The following is an 18,706-nucleotide window of genomic DNA, read 5'->3' as shown; positions in this document are numbered from 1 at the left end:
ACTCCACTAACCCAGAAATAGTTCCTCAGGTTAAGAACTTTCCTTCAGGATGAGAACAGAAATCGCGCAGCAGCAGCAGGAGGAGGCGCCATAAGCTAAAGTAGTACCTCAGGTTAAGAACAGTTTCAGGTTAAGAACAGACCTCCAGAATGAATTAAGTTCTTAACCCAAGGTACCACTATAAACGATTAATACAAAAACAACAAAACAATACTCCCCTTCCCACAGAAACATTTGAAAGGCTGTAGAATATTACTCAGCCAGAGGCCTGGTTGAAGAAAAATATTTTTGCCTGGTGCCTAAAAATATGTATTGAAAGTGCCAGGTGAACCTCCCTGGAAAGAGCATTCCACAAAGGTGGACAAACAGCCCCAAAAGGAGCATGATGTGACATGTCCCACCAGAGGTACTACCTGTCCACTAACACCCCACACCCCCTGCAATGCATGAAGGGGAAGGGAATAATAATTAGTTTGAGGCAGGGTTCACCCAGGAACACATGAAGTGGTAAACAGGAGGACAGCACCTCTGAGCATGTACAGACTGCATTTCTGTCACCATTTAGTAAACAAAGTCTGCCCTAGCTGCTGAATCTGGGTTGAGTTGAAGAAGGCTTCCAGGCTGGAAAACATTCTTTCTACGAAAGCCCTGAGCCTTCCCATCATGTCTCGTAAAAATGCATCACGGACTGAACTCTAGAATGATCCTCCCCAGAGCTGGCCTGTTAATAGCTGCCATTTTTCCAGACCATGCAACATATTAATTCACTTTGTCAAGCAGAAGAGATTGATGTCTGCAAGCTAATTGTCTGTTAAACCTATTTGTACTGCAGTCGGGGCAGGCACCAATTAACACTTGGTAGGTCCTAGAGTCATCTGTGCAGTAGCTATTCTGAATAATTCTGTTAATGGCTTCTGCCCATCTACCTCCCTCCACCTTACCTTGCCTTCCGACTTTTACTTTTTCTTTTTTCTTTTCTTGCTTGTTTTTGAAGCCAGGAGGGGGAGATCAAACACCCAGATTGGAGATTAGCCTAATAGAGCTTCTGTATAGACTCCTTCCAACGCTATTAAAGGAACAAAGGACCAAACACAAATGAGCATGAATACCTTAATGTGGCGTTTTACTGCTGCCACTAGCTGTAACTGGCGAGATAAAGTGATGAAAGATAACTGGGTTGGTTAAAGGATTACATGATTATTTTAATTTTGGAGATGAATGCACGCTTTGTTTAAGGCTATGCTCATTTGCTTGAAAGACTTTTATTATAATAGCATAGTTAACAGAGTAAGAAGTAGCTGTGGGAAGTCAGACAACTAGCTATGCCCCTGACTTCGGAAGTCAAGCCAGATAATGTATTCAACACAGTCACGTGTTACGAGTTGGTCTTATTTTATGGAAGGTGGTGGACCCTCCTTCAATGTAGGTTTTTAAGCAGAGCTTGGATGGCCATCTGCCAGTGGTGGTTTAGTTGTGATTCCTGCATTGCAGGGGATTGGAGTGGATGACCCTCGGGGTCCCTTAAAACTCTATAATTCTGTTATTTTATGGTTACATTAAATGGCTACATTTTATGGTTACCTTTCCACCAAGGAGCTCAAGGTAGCGTACAAGGTCCCCACTCATTTTATCCTTGCAACAATCCTGTGAGGTGGGGTAGGCTGACAGACTGCGATTTTCCCAAGGTCACTCACTGAGCTTCATGGCTCAGTGGGGATTTGCTCCCTTCCCAGTTCAAGACTCTAACCATTACTTCCTGTTCCACTTAGCAGAAAAGTAAACCCAATAGCCTAGCATATTTAAATGTCCACTTTTTTCCTAAAATTTGTGCATTTTTTGTCTTAAGCTGAATCACATTTGGAAAAGTGCAAAATGCAGTAGACAGTTATGTTCTGAGCTGCACTTTGGTCTGAGAAGTGTAGATTAGCTCATTTCATAGAAGAAGTTGTAAAGAGTTACCGTATTTTTCCCTCTATAACACGCAGATTTTTTCTCCTAAAAAGGAAGGGGAAATGTCTGTGCGTGTTATAGAGCGAATGTGTGGTCCCTGGAGCCAAAAAATCAAGCAAAAGTCAAATCGCGAGTCACGGAGAAGGGAAACCTGAAAAGAGGAAGTGGCAGCTTTCCTGCATTCTGCCTCAGGGTCTTACTGCCCACCCTCCTCTGTTTCGTTGCTGTGATTGCTGAAACGGAACAAAGAGCAGGGAAAGCCCCTCCCCTCCAGGCAAGCAGAGGGGAAAAGTGTCGTCTCTGTGCTCCGGTACTGCTGGGGGAGAGGGAGAGAGAGTGGGGGAGGGAGAGGGAGAGGGGGGGAGGGAGAGGGAGAGGGAGAGGGAGAGAGAGAGAGAGAGAGAGAGAGAGAGAGAGAGAGAGAGAGAGAGAGATGGCTGGCTTGGGGGGGAACTTTTGCCTCCCACCCGTTAAATCCCTCTCCAGCATTCTTAGCCAGCTGCTTCTCTGCACACCCCTCTCATGTCCCTTCTTTGTTTTTCCTTCGCTCCCCACTTAAAATGTGGTTACAAAGCATAGATCAACATGGATCCTCAGGATCTTTGCATTGGGTCACCCCAAATTCACCATCAGATCACATAGCATGTCCATGGCTACAGCCTGCACCAAAAAAATCACGCACCCACTGTTGCCTGGGGCTGCAATGGTGCAAAAACGTGGTTAAAAAGCATGGATCCACATGGATCCTCAGGATCTTTGCATTGGGTCACCCCAAATTCACCATCAGATCACATAGCATGTCCATGGCTACAGCCTGCACCAAAAAAATCACGCACCCACTGTTGCCTGGGGCTGCAATGGTGCAAAAACGTGGTTAAAAAGCATGGATCCACATGGATCCTCAGGATCTTTGCATTGGGTCACCCCAAATTCACCATCAGATCACATAGCATGTCCATGGCTACAGCCTGCACCAAAAAAATCACGCACCCACTGTTGCCTGGGGCTGCAATGGTGCAAAAACGTGGTTAAAAAGCATGGATCCACAGGGATTCTCAGGATCTTTGCATTGGGTCACCCCAAATTCACCATCAGATCACATAGCATGTCCATGGCTACAGCCTGCACCCAAAAAAAGCACGCACCCACTGTTGCCTGGGGCTGCAATGGTGCAAAAATGTGGTTACAAAGCATGGATCCACAGGGATTCTCAGGATCTTTGCATTGGGTCACCCCAAATTCACCATCAGATCATATAGCATGTCCATGGCTACAGCCTGCACCCAAAAAATCACGCACCCACTGTTGCCTGGGGCTGCAATGGTGCAAAAACGTGGTTACAAAGCATGGATCCACAGGAATTCTCAGGATTTTTGCATTGGGTCACCCCAAATTCACCATCAGATCACATGTCTGTGGCCACAGCATGAAGCACAAAAATGATACATCCACTGTTTCATTCAGAATATTTTTTCCCTTGTTTTCCTCCTCTAAAAACGATGTGCGTGTTATGGTCAGGTGCGTGTTATAGAGCGAAAAATACGGTAGTTAAGAATCCCTAGTCCATCATGAAACTCAGGATAATGACAAATATGGACATATCTTTATTGTTCAGAAGACTGAAATGTACAGCAGTGAAAGTGTGGGTTTGCTCTGCCTTCAGATTCCCAGACTATCCCTGCTCCTTGACTTCCTTGCCAACTTCCCTATCTCTTTAAAGTTTGGACGGATGCATCTTAGGTCACATCCTGTGCACAACTGGAAAGGCCTGGAAACGATGCCTTATGAGGAACGGCTAAGGGAGCTGGGCATGTTTAGCCTGAAGAAGAGGAGGTTAAGGGGTGATATGATAGCCATGTTCAAATATATAAAAGGATGTCACATAGAGGAGGGAGAAAGGTTGTTTTCTGCTGCTCCAGAGAAGCGGACATGGAGCAATGGATCCAAACTACAAGAAAGAAGATTCCACCTAAACATTAGGAAGAACTTCCTGACAGTAAGAGCTGTTCGACAGTGGAATTTGCTGCCAAGGAGTGTGGTGGAGTCTCCTTCTTTGGAGGTCTTTAAGCAGAGGCTTGACAACCATATGTCAGGAGTGCTCTGATGGTGTTTCCTGCTTGGCAGGGGGTTGGACTCGATGGCCCTTGTGGTCTCTTCCAACTCTATGATTCTATGATTCTATGACTTCCTCCTCCTCACACTTTTCTATCAAACCTCAAGATGAGAGGTCTTTTTGGATCTATCCTCAGAGAACAAAAGAGCAAGCATGTCTGCTTTGTCTTCTCTGATTAGTTAGGTTAGAACTAGAAACCTTTTCTATTGAAGTTATGCACTTCCTATAATAAACAGCTTCATTGTTTTCTAACTCTACAATATCTCTGTGTGTATGATTGTCACAAGTAAAGTCTACTGCCTAGCCAAATGCACAGGCCACACACTGCACTCTTTGCATACCAAAGAGCTCAGTTTCAATACTGCTTTGATGAGCCTAAAGAGTTGACTGGTCTTCAGGACTGTGCCTGTTGCATCTAGCTACTAGCCACTCCTGAACTTCAAAGTGACCTTTTGTACAGGAAGCTACACCACGGTTTCCATCTTTCCTTCCAGCGCTTGTTCAGATGGGCATTGGCTGCTCTGTGTTGGTTTCCCATTATAAGGCAAAGTAGAGATGCAGTTGCTTTACTTTTGTGTGAACTGCATTCTGGAGCCAGCAGGAGCTCTAGAAGCTGCCATTCCCAAGACCCAACACATAGGAGGAGCTGGCTAGCAGCCAGTTACAGTTTCTAAAAGCAGCAACAGCTCAGCTTGAGTTGAGGCTTCACTGAAACATAGCATTTGTTTGAGTGGATTGGAGTTGCAGGCCTTGTAAGAGACAGCCAAATCCAAATGAATGGGTGTGTGTTAGGAATTCTACACATTGCCCCGAAGGCCCAGAGTCAAAGCCAGATTCATTATTCTGGGTAGCTTGAAGCCAGGAAAGGCAACAGACGATTTGTTCAGCCAATGGAAAATCAACTCGGCATCTCTTTCACTAGTATTAGTGCAGCAGCAATCTAGCAGCTGGTGAAGGAAAAGGTTAATGTTGTAGGAAGAATGGCAAAAGCAATATGACATTTCCAGTAGCTCTGGCTTTTTTCTACCAACATCACTGGTTGCTTAACCATAGTTAATGAATCTGTGTACAGCACCATGGTTAAGGGTTATGTTAGCAGGTTTTCCCTGTTAACCCAGGATCTGAAGTCAGATGATTGTTCTAGCTACCCAACTCTTTCTTTCTGAATATGGATTTTGTTATTTTCAAGAATAATTTTCAACTGAGAGACCAGTAAGCAGCAGCAACAACAGTGGAGTACATTATTTAAGTATTCCAAATTATGCACAGTTGAGGCCAAAAGTTGAGGCAGAGCCAGCAATAAAAGGTATATAACAATATCAGTCCACAACTGTGGGGTAGGTTGGACTGAGAAACAGTGACTGGCTCAGTCAGCCAGTGAATTTCATAGCTGGGCAGGGATTTGAGTCCTGGTCTCTCTGGTCCTTGTCCAACACTCTTTCCGCTATGCCGCACTGGCTCTACTATATTGGGAAAAAAATACACATTTCTTTTTATGACACCAAGACACATCAAATTTAAAGGTCTAGATTGTTGTCATAGCATGTAAAATGGGGCAGGAGGTGCAGAAAAATGACGGCTAACTTCCTCACAGTATGTTTCTGGTCTGAACCAGATGGCACCACTAAGAATTTGTGATTCTCTTAGTTCCTTCCAAGGAAAACCTTAACACAACCTTTGGCATTGGAGCCCTAATTGAAAGTGACATATAGTCAGTGGTAGTGTGGATCCATTTGTGTTGGGTTTCCAGAGTGGGTGTCTTTAACAGTATTGCCCTAGTGAAGAGTGCGGTCTTAGATACTCTTTAAACAAGGCCCTACTACCAGTAGTCCTCTGGGAAAGACAAGTCTGTGTTCTCTCTCTTTCCTTTCTAGGACACATACTGATCCTTCCAAAGTAACACAGCCAAGTTATTAGCAATTAATTCATTTTCTCTTCGCTTCTACTCTTTTCAAAGATGCCCGAATCTCATTGGGAGTGAGGAACGGTCTCTGAGTGAGGCAGACTCATCAAATTAACTCCTAGCAATAAGGTTATAGATCAAACATCAGTGAGATCTAAGATTAGTTAATATGCCATAAGCAGCTAAATGAAGTTTTGCATTGGAATGTGTGATTCGCTGCACCTTCAACAAGGGGATAATTGCCTCGCTAATTATAAAGGGGCTGCTTCTCCCTAAGAGTTTAATTGCAGAACATCAGCTGTAAAACTTGGTGACCCAATTGGGCTTCAAAACTGCCATTGTACCTGCTTAAATCCAGTTAGATGTGGGTGAGGGGAGGCATAGGGGGCAGTTACTGTGGTGTCGAGCAATCACATTTGCTTGTGAAGCTGGGATGAGCGTGACTCAAATTCTGCTCAGCTGGCATTGTCTGGGCAGAAAGCTCAGAGCAGCCTGGGACTTATCCAAATATGCAGCATCAGGTGGCTGCTGTGTCTAATTGATTGTTAATATAACTGCTGTTTGCTTTGTTTGATGAGAGTGGCTCTTGTTTTTTTCTCTTTTCTTTCTCTGCCGTTATCCCTTAATTGGAACTCCTGTGTGTATGCATTTCTATGCAGGTGCTCTTGTCGCCCTGGCTGTGTTTTGTATTCTGTTCAGAAAGGGGAAAGCTTTTATAAGGCGGGTGGAACGCTAGAGGCAGAGATGCCTGTGAATACTGATAGGGCAGGAAGTGGCGCTGTCACTTGCAAAGATGTGTGACACCTATTGTGGGGCATCATCTGGAAGGTATCAGTAGGGCAAAGAAGGCAAGGAGGTTCTGCAGAGCTGCTGTGTATGTTTTAAAAGTTACAGAGGATAAGTTCAGAAACGGAAACTTTGGCTGCAGCTGAAGGAATGGGTCACTTACCACTTTCCTGTTCTGCACACTGCTTCCTTTGCCCCACCTTCTGAAGACTTCCAGACCAGTGCTCTCAGCAATGGGTCACAGTCTGTGCTCTTGTTAACTCAAGGCAGACAAGGAGCAGAGTAAGAGGGCAAGAGCATAGACTGAGGAGGAATGAAGGCAAGGTGGTTCCAACACTCAGCTGGGTGACTTGAGTGGCGAAGAAGCTGCAGCGCCAGAAGGGGTTCCCCCCCATGAAATAAAATGAAACAGATAAGAAAGAATGGTATAAAGGGTGAGAATCTCGGTGCTTCAGGCAACAAGCTCTTTTACCTTCCACTGCCTGAAAACCTGTGCGAGATAGCGCTGGGCTACTCCTTTCACTTGCCCCACTAGGCCCCCTCCTCCTGAAAGCCTCCTGCCCTTTCACCACTTTCTGTTATGAATTTCCTGGTCTGTTCAACTAGCTGCTGCCTTCCCTTGTTCCTCTCTGGTTTTTTTCTAAATCACCATCAGATTTTGCCCTGCCTTCTTTTCCTTGGGTTTGCTTTTGGTATATCTTTACTGGTACTTCTGCATCATCTCCCTCTTAGGCAATTGCCTGAATCTGCTCCCTGGGTGGATGAGGGCAGGTCCCAAATTATCCTCTTTGGATTTATTTCTATTGGGCCCTGCTTATGTCAGGTTCCTTCATTCCAGGTTCCTTTAGGCGTGTTCACCCATGATCCTGTAAACCAGTAGAAGCTGTCTGTACACATGCACACTGTTTGTGTGAAAGAGTGTATGCTTGTTGATTTGTATAACTCAAATACCGTGTAAATAGACTGTATACTCATTGAATGTTACAAGTGAATAACTGTACAAGCATACAGCTCAGCTACTGTGGGCAGAGAAACAGCCTGCACACTCATTGAACATTATATGTGATGGATTAAAAGTGTACAGCTCAACTAGCCATCTACACCGGTATACAGTGTGTACACTTATTGATATTACATGTGAAAAACTTTGAGTATACAGCTCAACTACTGAGTGCACAGATTATACACTTATTGAATGTGACGTATGAACACCTTTCTTGCATGTCTCTCCTGCTTCATCAGCTCTTAACCCAGGTCCAGTTGCCTTTACCAGCTGTACTTTCTCACTGTTTCTTCCAGTAAGATCCTTTGATGAATTCCTTTTAGCTCGTTGGAAGCTGTGATGATGAAATTAATTTTAGTAACAGTTTTAACTCCCTCAATTTTTTTTTAGTCTGCTGTGTTATATTTGTTAGTGTTTTAATTTGTGTCAGCTGCCTTGAGTTCTGCTGAGGAAGGATAGGATAGAAATGCTTTAAATAAAAGAATTATTTTCCCACTTAGTGGGGGAAATGGCAAATTCATGTTTATTAAAGTTAAGACAGAGCATGCTCAGCGGTTGTCCTGTTTTCCAGGATGGGTGCCAAACTGTTGCTTGTGTGAACAGATAACAAAGTAAAACCCTGTTATTATTTCACACTGTGAGGGTCGCCTCCATATATTGTACCTGGTGATGAAGATAAGCTGCTTCCCTGATTCTTAATATGCTATAAGGAGGAGCGTGGCTGGAAAATGACTACCTATGGAATTATGAAATTGTTTGATGCTGATAGGAGGACTGGGTTGCAACAGGCAGAAAGCACTTCGTTGCTAATTATATTGATGACTTTTTGTGAAGTGTGCAGTGCAGCTGTTTGTGGCTCAAAGACATATGGCACGGTTAGAAGCTTGGTAGCACCTGAAAAACCCACTGCCAAACCCTTGAAGAGCTAATTTAAATTGTCTCGCATCATGATAAAGCTCATTCCACCAGACATTGTTCAATGCTTAAGTTTAAATGCAAAATAAGGTTTCATTATATGATGTGCATGTATATTCTAGCAGGCCCAAATGATAGGCAAATCATTTTCTCCTGTGAGGAGGAGGAGTGTGCTTCTTTTAAGAATACAACAGTCCATGATTTGTATACAGATTTATATTTTCAAAGGTTAAAAATTAAATATACGCCACCTAATCAACTGGTGTGACTTTTAAGTAGACTATGCAAAACCTAAAACTAATTTGCTTTGCCTGCCCTCAATTCATTATTTTAACATTAAACAGTTGCTCAAAATGTTCTACAGACCTGATTAGGGCCATGCAAGGCAGCCCTTGTGACAATTGTGGGTTTTTCTCCCTTGCTGATGGCTGTTGGTCTCACATTTCATGTTGGGTGACATGTGGCAGGTTCCCTCAGTTAATTAGAACAAATGTGCCAATTATGTTAATATATCTTCCGATGCCAATCAGTGAATAATTAGAGACAACACATCTGTCTCCCACCAGGGAGTAGGAGAGAGTGAGCAAGAGAAAAAGCAGGAACTACAAGGTGCAAAGTGCTCTAAATTGCTGCCACAGTGGATTGTGCATTTCTCCCCTATGAATGCAGTGTCATGAAAGCCTTGCACATGCTTTAGCAATAGTGTGTGTGTGTGTGTGTGTGTGTGTGTGTGTGTGTGTGTGTGTGTTCACACACAGGGAGGGCATGAAGTTGCATGCAGTCACATTTTCCTTAGGCTGACATATTGGAAGAATTATCCAGGTGTTTTGTTACAGTGAAAATTCTGCAACAGCACTGTAGTATTTATGGTGTTAGGGTGTTAGGACCCTGTGGGTATTGCAGCTGCTTCTTTATGGGCAATGGTGTGCATCAAAAAAGCAAAGGAGCTTCAGTGACTTATCTATTATGTTATCACTGTGCATGAAAGGTGCTCTAGCCTTTGTGGGCTAATTGTTCCCATATTGCAGATGTAGGTGAGGAGGGTGAGAGAATATATATGCATCTTTTAGCATGAAATTTTTGCATGGTTGAGAGATACGTTAATATTTTGCTCACATTCAAAGCTCCTTCAGTGTGATGTAGCCAGTGTGGTATAGTGGTTAAGAGCAGTGGACTCGTAATCTGGTGAACCGGGTTCGCGTCCCCGCTCCTCCACTCACAGCTGCTGGGTGAACTTGGGCTAGTCACACTTCTCTGAGGCCTCTCAGCCTCACTCACCTCACAGAGTGTTTGTTGTGGGGGAGGAAGGGAAAGGAGATTGTTAGCCGCTTTGAGACTCCTTTGGGTAGCGATAGAGCGGGATATCAAATCCAAACTCTCTTCAGTTTCCTTTTGTGTGAGCCATGATTGGCTTACCGCAAACAAGAAAATGTGTGAGCTCCTAGTGGGGAGTTTGTGGCTGCTTTGCTCCTGTGGTTGTTATGTGGTTGCATTGCACTAAGTTAAACTATGGCTTGTGTTAGTGTTGCATCCAAACCCTGGCTCATGTTCCATATACTCTCTTCCAGACTAACTGTGAGCATGTCCTATGGTCTACAGCTCAAATTTGTCTGGCAGAGTTAAACCATAAACATGAATTCAGGAAACATTGTAGGTCAAACCATGGCTTAGCACAGCAGCAGAATGGCCAGGAAAGGACCAAAACAGCTGCCATATTTTCTTTGGGAGCCCACACATTTGCTCATTCATACTAAGCCATAGTTTAGCTCAGTGTTACGTGCAAACGAGGACAGTAGGGATAAAGAAATCCACTAGCTGCTATCAGAGTGAGAAGACCTGGATTCACAAGCAGATGTGTTATTTGCATATATATCAGTTGCAATAACCTTCTTTTTAAAAATAGCAGCTGTGGAGGGCCCTGATCCAGATTGGCTCCATGGTATTGAGTAAGTAGGGACTCAACCCTTTATCCATGGCATAACTGTTCTGTTAGGACAGAAGCTTCAATTCACACCAAAATTAGAGGATATAAATCTGACGACATCACAGGGGTGTCTAATGTAAAGAAGCATAAAGCATAGAACTGTAGTAATATGGAGCTCCTAAATTACTGAAATATGTGAAAATATAGATGAAGCAGGACTTTTTATTGCAAATTGTCCTTCATTTTCCTGAGGTAATTGCAATGTGCATTTTCTATCTGGAGCAATTGTTGTTTGCCTTATATAGTACTATTACCAGTGGCATTATAACTCTCTCATTTTTTAAAGGCCCTACAAGTAGATCTGGTGGTTTTGGTCAAAGCCCCAAGGAGCTTAAAATGCAATATCCTGTCTTTTATGATAAATTATACACATAAAACATTGGCAAATGGTTTGAATTTTCATCCTCTGAGTGTGTATCCAGCATTTTAGAAGAAATTATAACAGAGCTCTGATGAAGAAGGCATAGCAAGGCTTGATTTTGAGAAACATTATGAAAGAGATGGAACCATAGGAGGGAAGTTAGCCTAAGGTACAGGAGAAAATGGCAAACATCATTAGAGAGGTTTTTCCAATCATCTTCTTTTACGTGACTCTGCCCCATATCTCAACTCCATCTTGTCTTTCTTGTGGCTTTGTGCAGCTGTGCTTACGTTATCTGGGTTCTCAACATACCTTGAGCCAGTTTGCCTGTATTATTACATCTACAATGTGCAGTATTTAGTTTTACTGTACTTTTTAATAAAGTTCATTTTGTATTCATAGAATCATAGAATCATAGAGTTGGAATAGACCACAAGGGCCATCGAGTCCAACCCCCTGCCAAGCAGGAAACACCATCAGAGCACTCCTGACATATGGTTGTCAAGCCTCTGCTTAAAGACCTCCAAAGAAGGAGACTCCGCCACACACCTTGGCAGCAAATTCCACTGTCGAACAGCTCTTACTGTCAGGAAGTTCTTCCTAATGTTTAGGTGGAATCTTCTTTCTTGTAGTTTGGATCCATTGCTCCGTGTCCGCTTCTCTGGAGCAGCAGAAAACAACCTTTCTCCCTCCTTTTATATATTTGAACATGGCTATCATATCGCACCTTATCCTCCTCTTCTCCAGGCTAAACATGCCCAGCTCCCTTAGCCGTTCCTCATAAGGCATCGTTTCCAGGCCTTTGACCATTTTGGTTGCCCTCCTCTGGACACGTTCCAGTTTGTCAGTGTCCTTCTTGAACTGTGGTGCCCAGAACTGGACACAGTACTCCAGGTGAGGTCTGACCAGAGCAGAATACAGTGGCACTATTACTTCCCTTGATCTAGATGCTATACTCCTATTGATGCAGCCCAGAATTGCATTGGCTTTTTTAGCTGCCGCGTCACACTGTTGGCTCATGTCAAGTTTGTGGTCCACCAAGACTCCTAGATCCTTTTCACATGTACTGCTCTCCAGCCAGGTGTCCCCCATCTTGTATTTGTGCCTCTCATTTTTTTTGCCCAAGTGCAATACTTTACATTTCTCCCTGTTAAAGTTCATCTTGTTTGTTTTGGCCCAGTTCTCTAATCTGTCAAGGTCGTTTTGAAGTGTGATCCTGTCCTCTGGGGTGTTAGCCACCCCTCCCAGTTTGGTGTCATCTGCAAATTTGATCAGGATGCCCTTGAGTCCATCATCCAAGTCGTTGATAAAGATGTTGAATAAGACCGGGCCCAAGACAGAACCCTGTGGCACCCCACTAGTCACTCTTCTAATTCATTCATTCATTCATTCATTCATACTGTATTCATACTCATTTACTTGGGAGTAAGCCCCATCAAACTCTGTAGGACTTATTTCGGAGTAGATATGTATTTGGTTACATCATTAGTGTTTGCTTCTCTGTATTTAGTTTCCATATTTGAAAAGCACTGTCGTTATATCGGTATGATTTTTGCAGCAAAGTGCGCAAAGTATTTTGGTTTCCTTGTACTTTCTTACTACTTTCTTACAACAAGAGCAACAACAACTAAGTATCATCCTTCTTTAACAAATAAGAATCATAGATAGGTTTGTTATATAGAAGTCTATTTCATTAAATTCAGTTGGACACCCCACCCTATCACTAGGCAGAGGGAGGTAGCTGCCTCGGGTGCAGATGTCAGAGAGAGGAAGCAGTTCTGCCACCATCTGCTGAGTCTCTAACTAGCCTCTTCTACACCTCTTAAGCTACTCAGCTGCCTTTAGGCACCACAGTGGTGAGGACTGCAGGTGATGTGCATGCCTACCTATAATGGTTCCTAAGGGGGTTGCTTGTGCGTAAGCAGGTACCTATCTTCCTGGCTGGGTGCAAACACCTGGCTGGGTTGCCAAAGTGAACCTCCTCTGTCCGGACAGCCACTCGCCCGTGGCTGACTCAATCGCTGGCAGAATCCGTGAGTGGGCGTTTCTTAAACTTCTTCCAGCAAAGAAGTTCTTTGACGCCTAGTCTCCGCCTACCCTCTCTGCGCGGAAGCCTTCTGCGCAGGGAGGGCGTGGGCAACGGAGGACCCCTAGTCTCCCCGCTGGTCCCAGGCAAGGAGTCATGGGACCGCCTCGCCACTTCCCCCACCTGCCCCCCTTCTCCACTGGTGCTACACTGATTCTTTTCCCCAGAAGATGGGCTGCTTCTCCCGATCCCTGGACGCCCTCTGGAATCCCTCTGGCTTTCGCGCTCTCCCTCCAGTACTGATGGCAGTTCCCTGACACTACCTATGGACAGGGCTTTGCACATTTGCACCAAACGATCATTTAGGGGATAACATAGAACACTCGGTTCAAATATGCATATTCCTGCCTTGGAGTCATCATTCCTTTGGTGGGACTTAACTGGTTCTAGCAAGGAATGAATCAAGCTTTGTGTTACTGAAAACGGGAGAGGCTTACTGCCTATATGCTCATAGTGTTTTCTGTGACTGAAATAAGATGGAGCAGGCTTCGTTGGCTTCCAGTCTCCTTGGGCAGATGTTCAAATGGTTTAGGGTAAAGGGGATGTTTGTCAGGACAAACCGGGTCTTTATTAGTAGTGAGACCCTTCTGTGTTCCATTGGGTTGGCCAGGGGCTGAGAATATTTCTGTTTTTCTTCGTTTCATTAAATTGCTGGGCACAAATTCCAATGATCCAGTGACATGAAGGCACTGCTTTGATCCATCCTGGGTCTCTAAAGCATGCTCAGTTCAAAAGCAAATAAGCCACTGAATGTTCAGCCAAGTTATGCTAGACTAGCTTACCTCAGGCAGCTCTGGGAGAATGGGGTGCTTCTCTGGAGTGGAAATGAATGGAATATTGTATAGCTAGAGAACGCATGTCTATATCTTTAACTATTTCCTTCTGTTTGACTACAAACATTTTTTTTAAATGTTCGTATAACGATTAGGAGTGTAAAGTTGCAACTGTGGCTAGTATGCTTGTAGCATATATAGTAGAATCTATGCACACATTATCCTTGTTTTTACATCTGAACACAAGGTGTTTTACTTGTAAAATGCTTTGGGTTTATGTCTACAAATGTAATATGTGAGGGAGGCAGATTTGCAAGCCTATAGCATTGTGAGCACACTCAGCCAAGATGCATCATTTATTGTAACGTTCTTTGATTCTATCTGTATTGTACATTTTTATTGCTAGACACTCTAAGAGTATTGCCGAAGGGCAGGGTAGGAATGCAGTTGTTCCCCTACACATTTTGCTTCATATTTTCCTTTTCAAGAGGCCTATTGACTTACATTTATATATGCAAAAGCTCAGAGTGCCATCTGTTTCTGTCTCTTGGTGGCCCTGTATGTAGACAATACTGAGTTAGATGGACCAGTTTTTTTGATTCCGTATAGAGCAGCTTCCTGCATGTCTAGTCTTCTGATATAGATATTAATTTTAAAAAAAAACTCCACTGCATGCTATTTCTGGTAGGGGCTGCTGACCTTCCCTGTGAATCTCAACAGGTAGAGTGGCTGAAAAATGAAGAGGTGATTGATCCCGTTGAAGACCGGAATTTTTACATCACTATTGACCACAACCTGATCATAAAGCAGGCACGCCTCTCTGACACAGCCAATTATACTTGTGTTGCCAAAAACATTGTGGCCAAGAGGAAGAGCACGACTGCTGCTGTCATTGTTTATGGTAAGGGGAAATGGCTTTGCCTCACAATGAAACTACAGCTTGATCTACCAAATTAATACAGTGAGTTGTACCATCCAGCTGGCTATTTCTCTCCAGGACCTGGCAAGCAGAATATGCATATGATCACATGGCTGTCAGCTAAAATGTATATCCCTTGGAAAGACCTTCTTGGACAAGGGGGACATGTGTGTATGTGTATTTAGGGATTTATATTTTGCCTTTTTGCAAATGACTAACGGTGGCTAAACTAATCAATAGCATTAAAACAACAGCAGCAAATAACAAAATCTGCAGATTAAACAAAGATAACCATAAAAACAGTGACACTAGTGAGCCATTAAAACAGTTTGAATTAGAGTAGTTATCCTAAAAAGCAATCAAACGTCATTAAAACACTAGCAGAACACAATGGATATCTCTTCTCCAATAGCCACTTGCCCAACCAAAGATTGTACTTGATGGAGAGATCAAATGACCCAAACTGGTCTATAGACCTTGTCACCAACTATTTTTTGGACTAGCACTGTGTGGAATGGAATAAATCACAAAGGTTCTTGCCCTCTTCCCCTCCTCCCCAAACACAAAGCCTATGGACAATTGGCAAATGTTTCAGCATCTCAAATTTCACTGCACTAGCTATGGCAGTGTTGTCATAAAGCTACACTGATCCTCTAAATCATGAAGTCTTCTGCCTCATCACATAATCCAGGCAAATCCACCTATGCAATCCACTTATTAAGCATCCCTACATATAATGCCCCCAGTGCAGAACTGCCATACCACATAGAAGTTTCCCAGTTGGCTCCATGTGGCTGGAACAATGTACGTATAAACTGTCCTTTGTTGTCTACTAAAGTGAGAAAAGTATTGTGAGGATAAAACCTAGCTCTAATGGTACCATAGATGATCCTTGTTGCTTTTATCACAATCAGTTTAATTACAAGACAGATTATGCTAGAACTTTTATTTTGCAGGTAGGGCAGCAGTTTCGCTTAATTGTAAGCAGTTGTCTCAGCGAAGTCACAGTGAGGGCTTTTCATTCCTCTTTCTGTGAGGAAAATGGTTGAATACAGCTAATTAGCAGTATTTGTGATACAAAGGAGGCCCAACAGACGCACACAGCATAGTTCAGCTGGAGAGCACAATAGCATGCAGGAACAGAAGCAAGGCTCAGCACACACTATATATAATTATTCTTTCCAAACACAAAGAGTTTGACTAGGTAGGTGGAACTTCGTCACCTGTTGCTGGAATGCTGTGAGGAATAGGGGATTGGAGTTGAAAACCTGATAAGCCTACCTAAGATACTTTTTGCATGAGCTCACACCTCTGTGACAAAGACTGTCAGTGAATTAAGGAAAACAGCCATTCAATCCTATACAGAAGCCAGTAGTCAAGGTTGTTGGAGGCTAAGTTCAGCAACATATAGAGGGCCTTATGCTCTCTACCCTTGACCTATGACATGCTGCAAATGAGGATAGGAATGAGGATGCAGGAATGAGAAGAGCAAAGGTGCACTGAGCTATTTTGGTTTTCCAATAGAGCATGTAGAGAATGGTGTTTTTGTTTGCTAGTCACACTGGATATCAGTTATTCCCAGTATCAGAGGCTGTATGCATCTGAAAACCAGTTGCTGGAGAACATGAGTGGGGAGAGTGTGATGGTGCTCATACTCTGCTTGCAGGCTTCCCATGGGAAGCTGGTTGGCAACTGTGCAAATCAAAGGCTAGGCTAGGTAGGTCTTTGGTCTGATCCAGAAGGAGTCTTCTTACATTCTCATTTTTAATCAAAACACAGTGAGCTGAAGAAATTAGTTCTTCTTGTTACTGTGGAATGCTGACGTCCCATGCCTTGCTTTTTTTTCACATTTCATTACCAAGGCATAAAAACAGAACCAGTGGGAATATGCAGTCAATACTGCCTTTGGCCTGCAAGAATTAGAGCCTAGACCCCATATTACATTCAACATGTGAGAGCAGCCTGGCGTTCTGCTGTTGAGAAATCTGAAGGCTTCCTAGGGAAGAGATAAAGGGAGATAAAGAACTTATAAAGAGAAAGAGAGGTGACTAAGAGCACCTTTTCTGTCTATGTGGTTGCATTCATTTTCAACTTTCTCTGCCTCAAGGCAGGACAACCTTCAAAATTCTCAACAGGCTGTTGTCACATGGTAAGCATTAATATTATTATACTAATTATTAAATTTCTATATTATTCTTCATCCATAGGGCAGTTTACAATATGAAAATAGTTCATAGGGCAGTTTACAATATGAAAACATAAACATATATTCCATAATAACAAACTAAAACAATACACACACAACCCCAACATATACAGTTTTATAGGCCACAGATTGTTTAATTAGCCAAAGGCCTGCAAGAAGATGGATATTTTTGCCTGGCACCAGGAAAGATAATAAAAATAAAACAGATAAAGTAGTTAAAACAATATAGCACAGTCCCTTACTCCTAGCAATTGTGAGCTTCATCAGAGCAGTCTGGAAGTCCATCTATCTCTGGGAAGGGTGCATTTTAGTGGCATGCCATATAACGCTGTTTAAAATGGGGAAGGGGAGAAAAGTTAACTGATAACAGAGTTGTGAATTAATGCTCCCTTAGAAAAGGAATTTTGTAATTAGGGTTGGTACATCTACTAGGGGAAGGATACATTACTCATTTGCATTTGCTGATTCATTTAATTAGAATTCATAAATTGTGTGCCAGTGTTCCACATATCAGCTGGGATGGAAATAAAGATCAGTTGAATCACTACCCTAATTGTAGTGCACTTAACTGAGGAGTTTGGCAGGCTGTTGGAAACCAAAAGGGAAATTGCATGCAATACATAAGAGTGAAGAGCTTCGGCTTTTAAGAAGCACCAGTTCATGTGTATAGATAACTAAAGCTCCAACATTCACCATACCTGGCTTAATAAAGAGGCCAACACACTACATGAAATAGTAAAAGCATTAGGATCCCTGTGAAATCTCAGTGTTCATTGACTTATATACCCTGCCTTTGAGCCTTCTCGATTTCTCTGTCTTCTTAGTCAATGGAGGATGGTCAACCTGGACCGAGTGGTCTGTCTGCAACAGCCGTTGTGGAAAAGGCTCCCAGAAGCGCACAAGAACCTGTACCAACCCTGCTCCACTCAATGGAGGTGCCTTCTGTGAAGGCCAAAGTTTGCAGAAAATAGCTTGTACCACATTGTGTCCAGGTATGTCAAATATAACTCTGATGGGTCCACTTCTGTATATTTTGTTTCAATCTTGTTCTTCTAGCATCAAGCTTTTGGGAGATAACTGTTTTCTTGTTCCCCCCTCCCCTCCCTTTCAGCGGGTAAATGTTTCATTCTGTTATATAAATGCACAGAATGGTGTGCAAACAGCAGTAGGTTCATTCCAATTATTGCACAAAGCTTACCCGCCATCTCTGTTCTTTGTAATTTGCAATTTACGTAACATTTCAAAGCTCAAAATCTTAAGAGACTTAAGTCTTAGCTCTGTTGAAATCTCTGGAAGTAAACTGGAATTTAAGTATATAAAATGATTCTGAGCAGTAAAGCTGAAAACAATATTTTAAGCTCTTGGGTGAAGACTTTTTTACCTGCCAGGACAAACAAGGGAATTCAGAGGGGAACTTTCCCCCCTTCTTGCTACATTTTGGTCACCTTGCTCAAAGACTGCTCACTAGAGATTTGATATTTTTGAATACTTGTCGATATATTTTGTTTTAAAGCATATTTTAGATATTTTGTTTTTGTAAACTGCCTGAAGATTTTTTTTTATAGTAAGCAATCTATAAATTGACTAGTAAAGAACATAATGAATAAATAGAGACTGGTAAACCCTCCACATCTCATTTGGGATTGATTTTGAAATAATCTGAGGTTCCACTCCCACCTCTGCAAAACAAAATAAACACAAAGAAAG

At 42.9% G+C, this 18,706-nt stretch overlaps 1 protein-coding gene across 3 annotated transcripts in view; it reads left to right on the top strand.

The window, feature by feature from the left end:
- The window catches only part of UNC5C (unc-5 netrin receptor C), a 302,919-nt gene that overhangs the window by 223,970 nt on the left and 60,243 nt on the right, over window positions 1–18,706 (top strand). For all 3 annotated transcript variants that reach the window (XM_028743498.2, XM_028743497.2, XM_028743496.2), the window contains exons 5-6: window positions 14,595–14,775; window positions 17,824–17,991. In XM_028743498.2, the coding sequence (XP_028599331.2) occupies window positions 14,595–14,775; window positions 17,824–17,991 (349 nt within the window). The remainder of the gene's footprint in view (window positions 1–14,594; window positions 14,776–17,823; window positions 17,992–18,706) is intronic.

The sequence above is a fragment of the Podarcis muralis genome, chromosome 9 (assembly GCF_964188315.1).
Source record: "Podarcis muralis chromosome 9, rPodMur119.hap1.1, whole genome shotgun sequence".
Classification (NCBI taxonomy): Eukaryota; Metazoa; Chordata; class Lepidosauria; order Squamata; family Lacertidae; genus Podarcis; species Podarcis muralis.
This window is presented reverse-complemented; position numbering and strand designations above follow the sequence as displayed.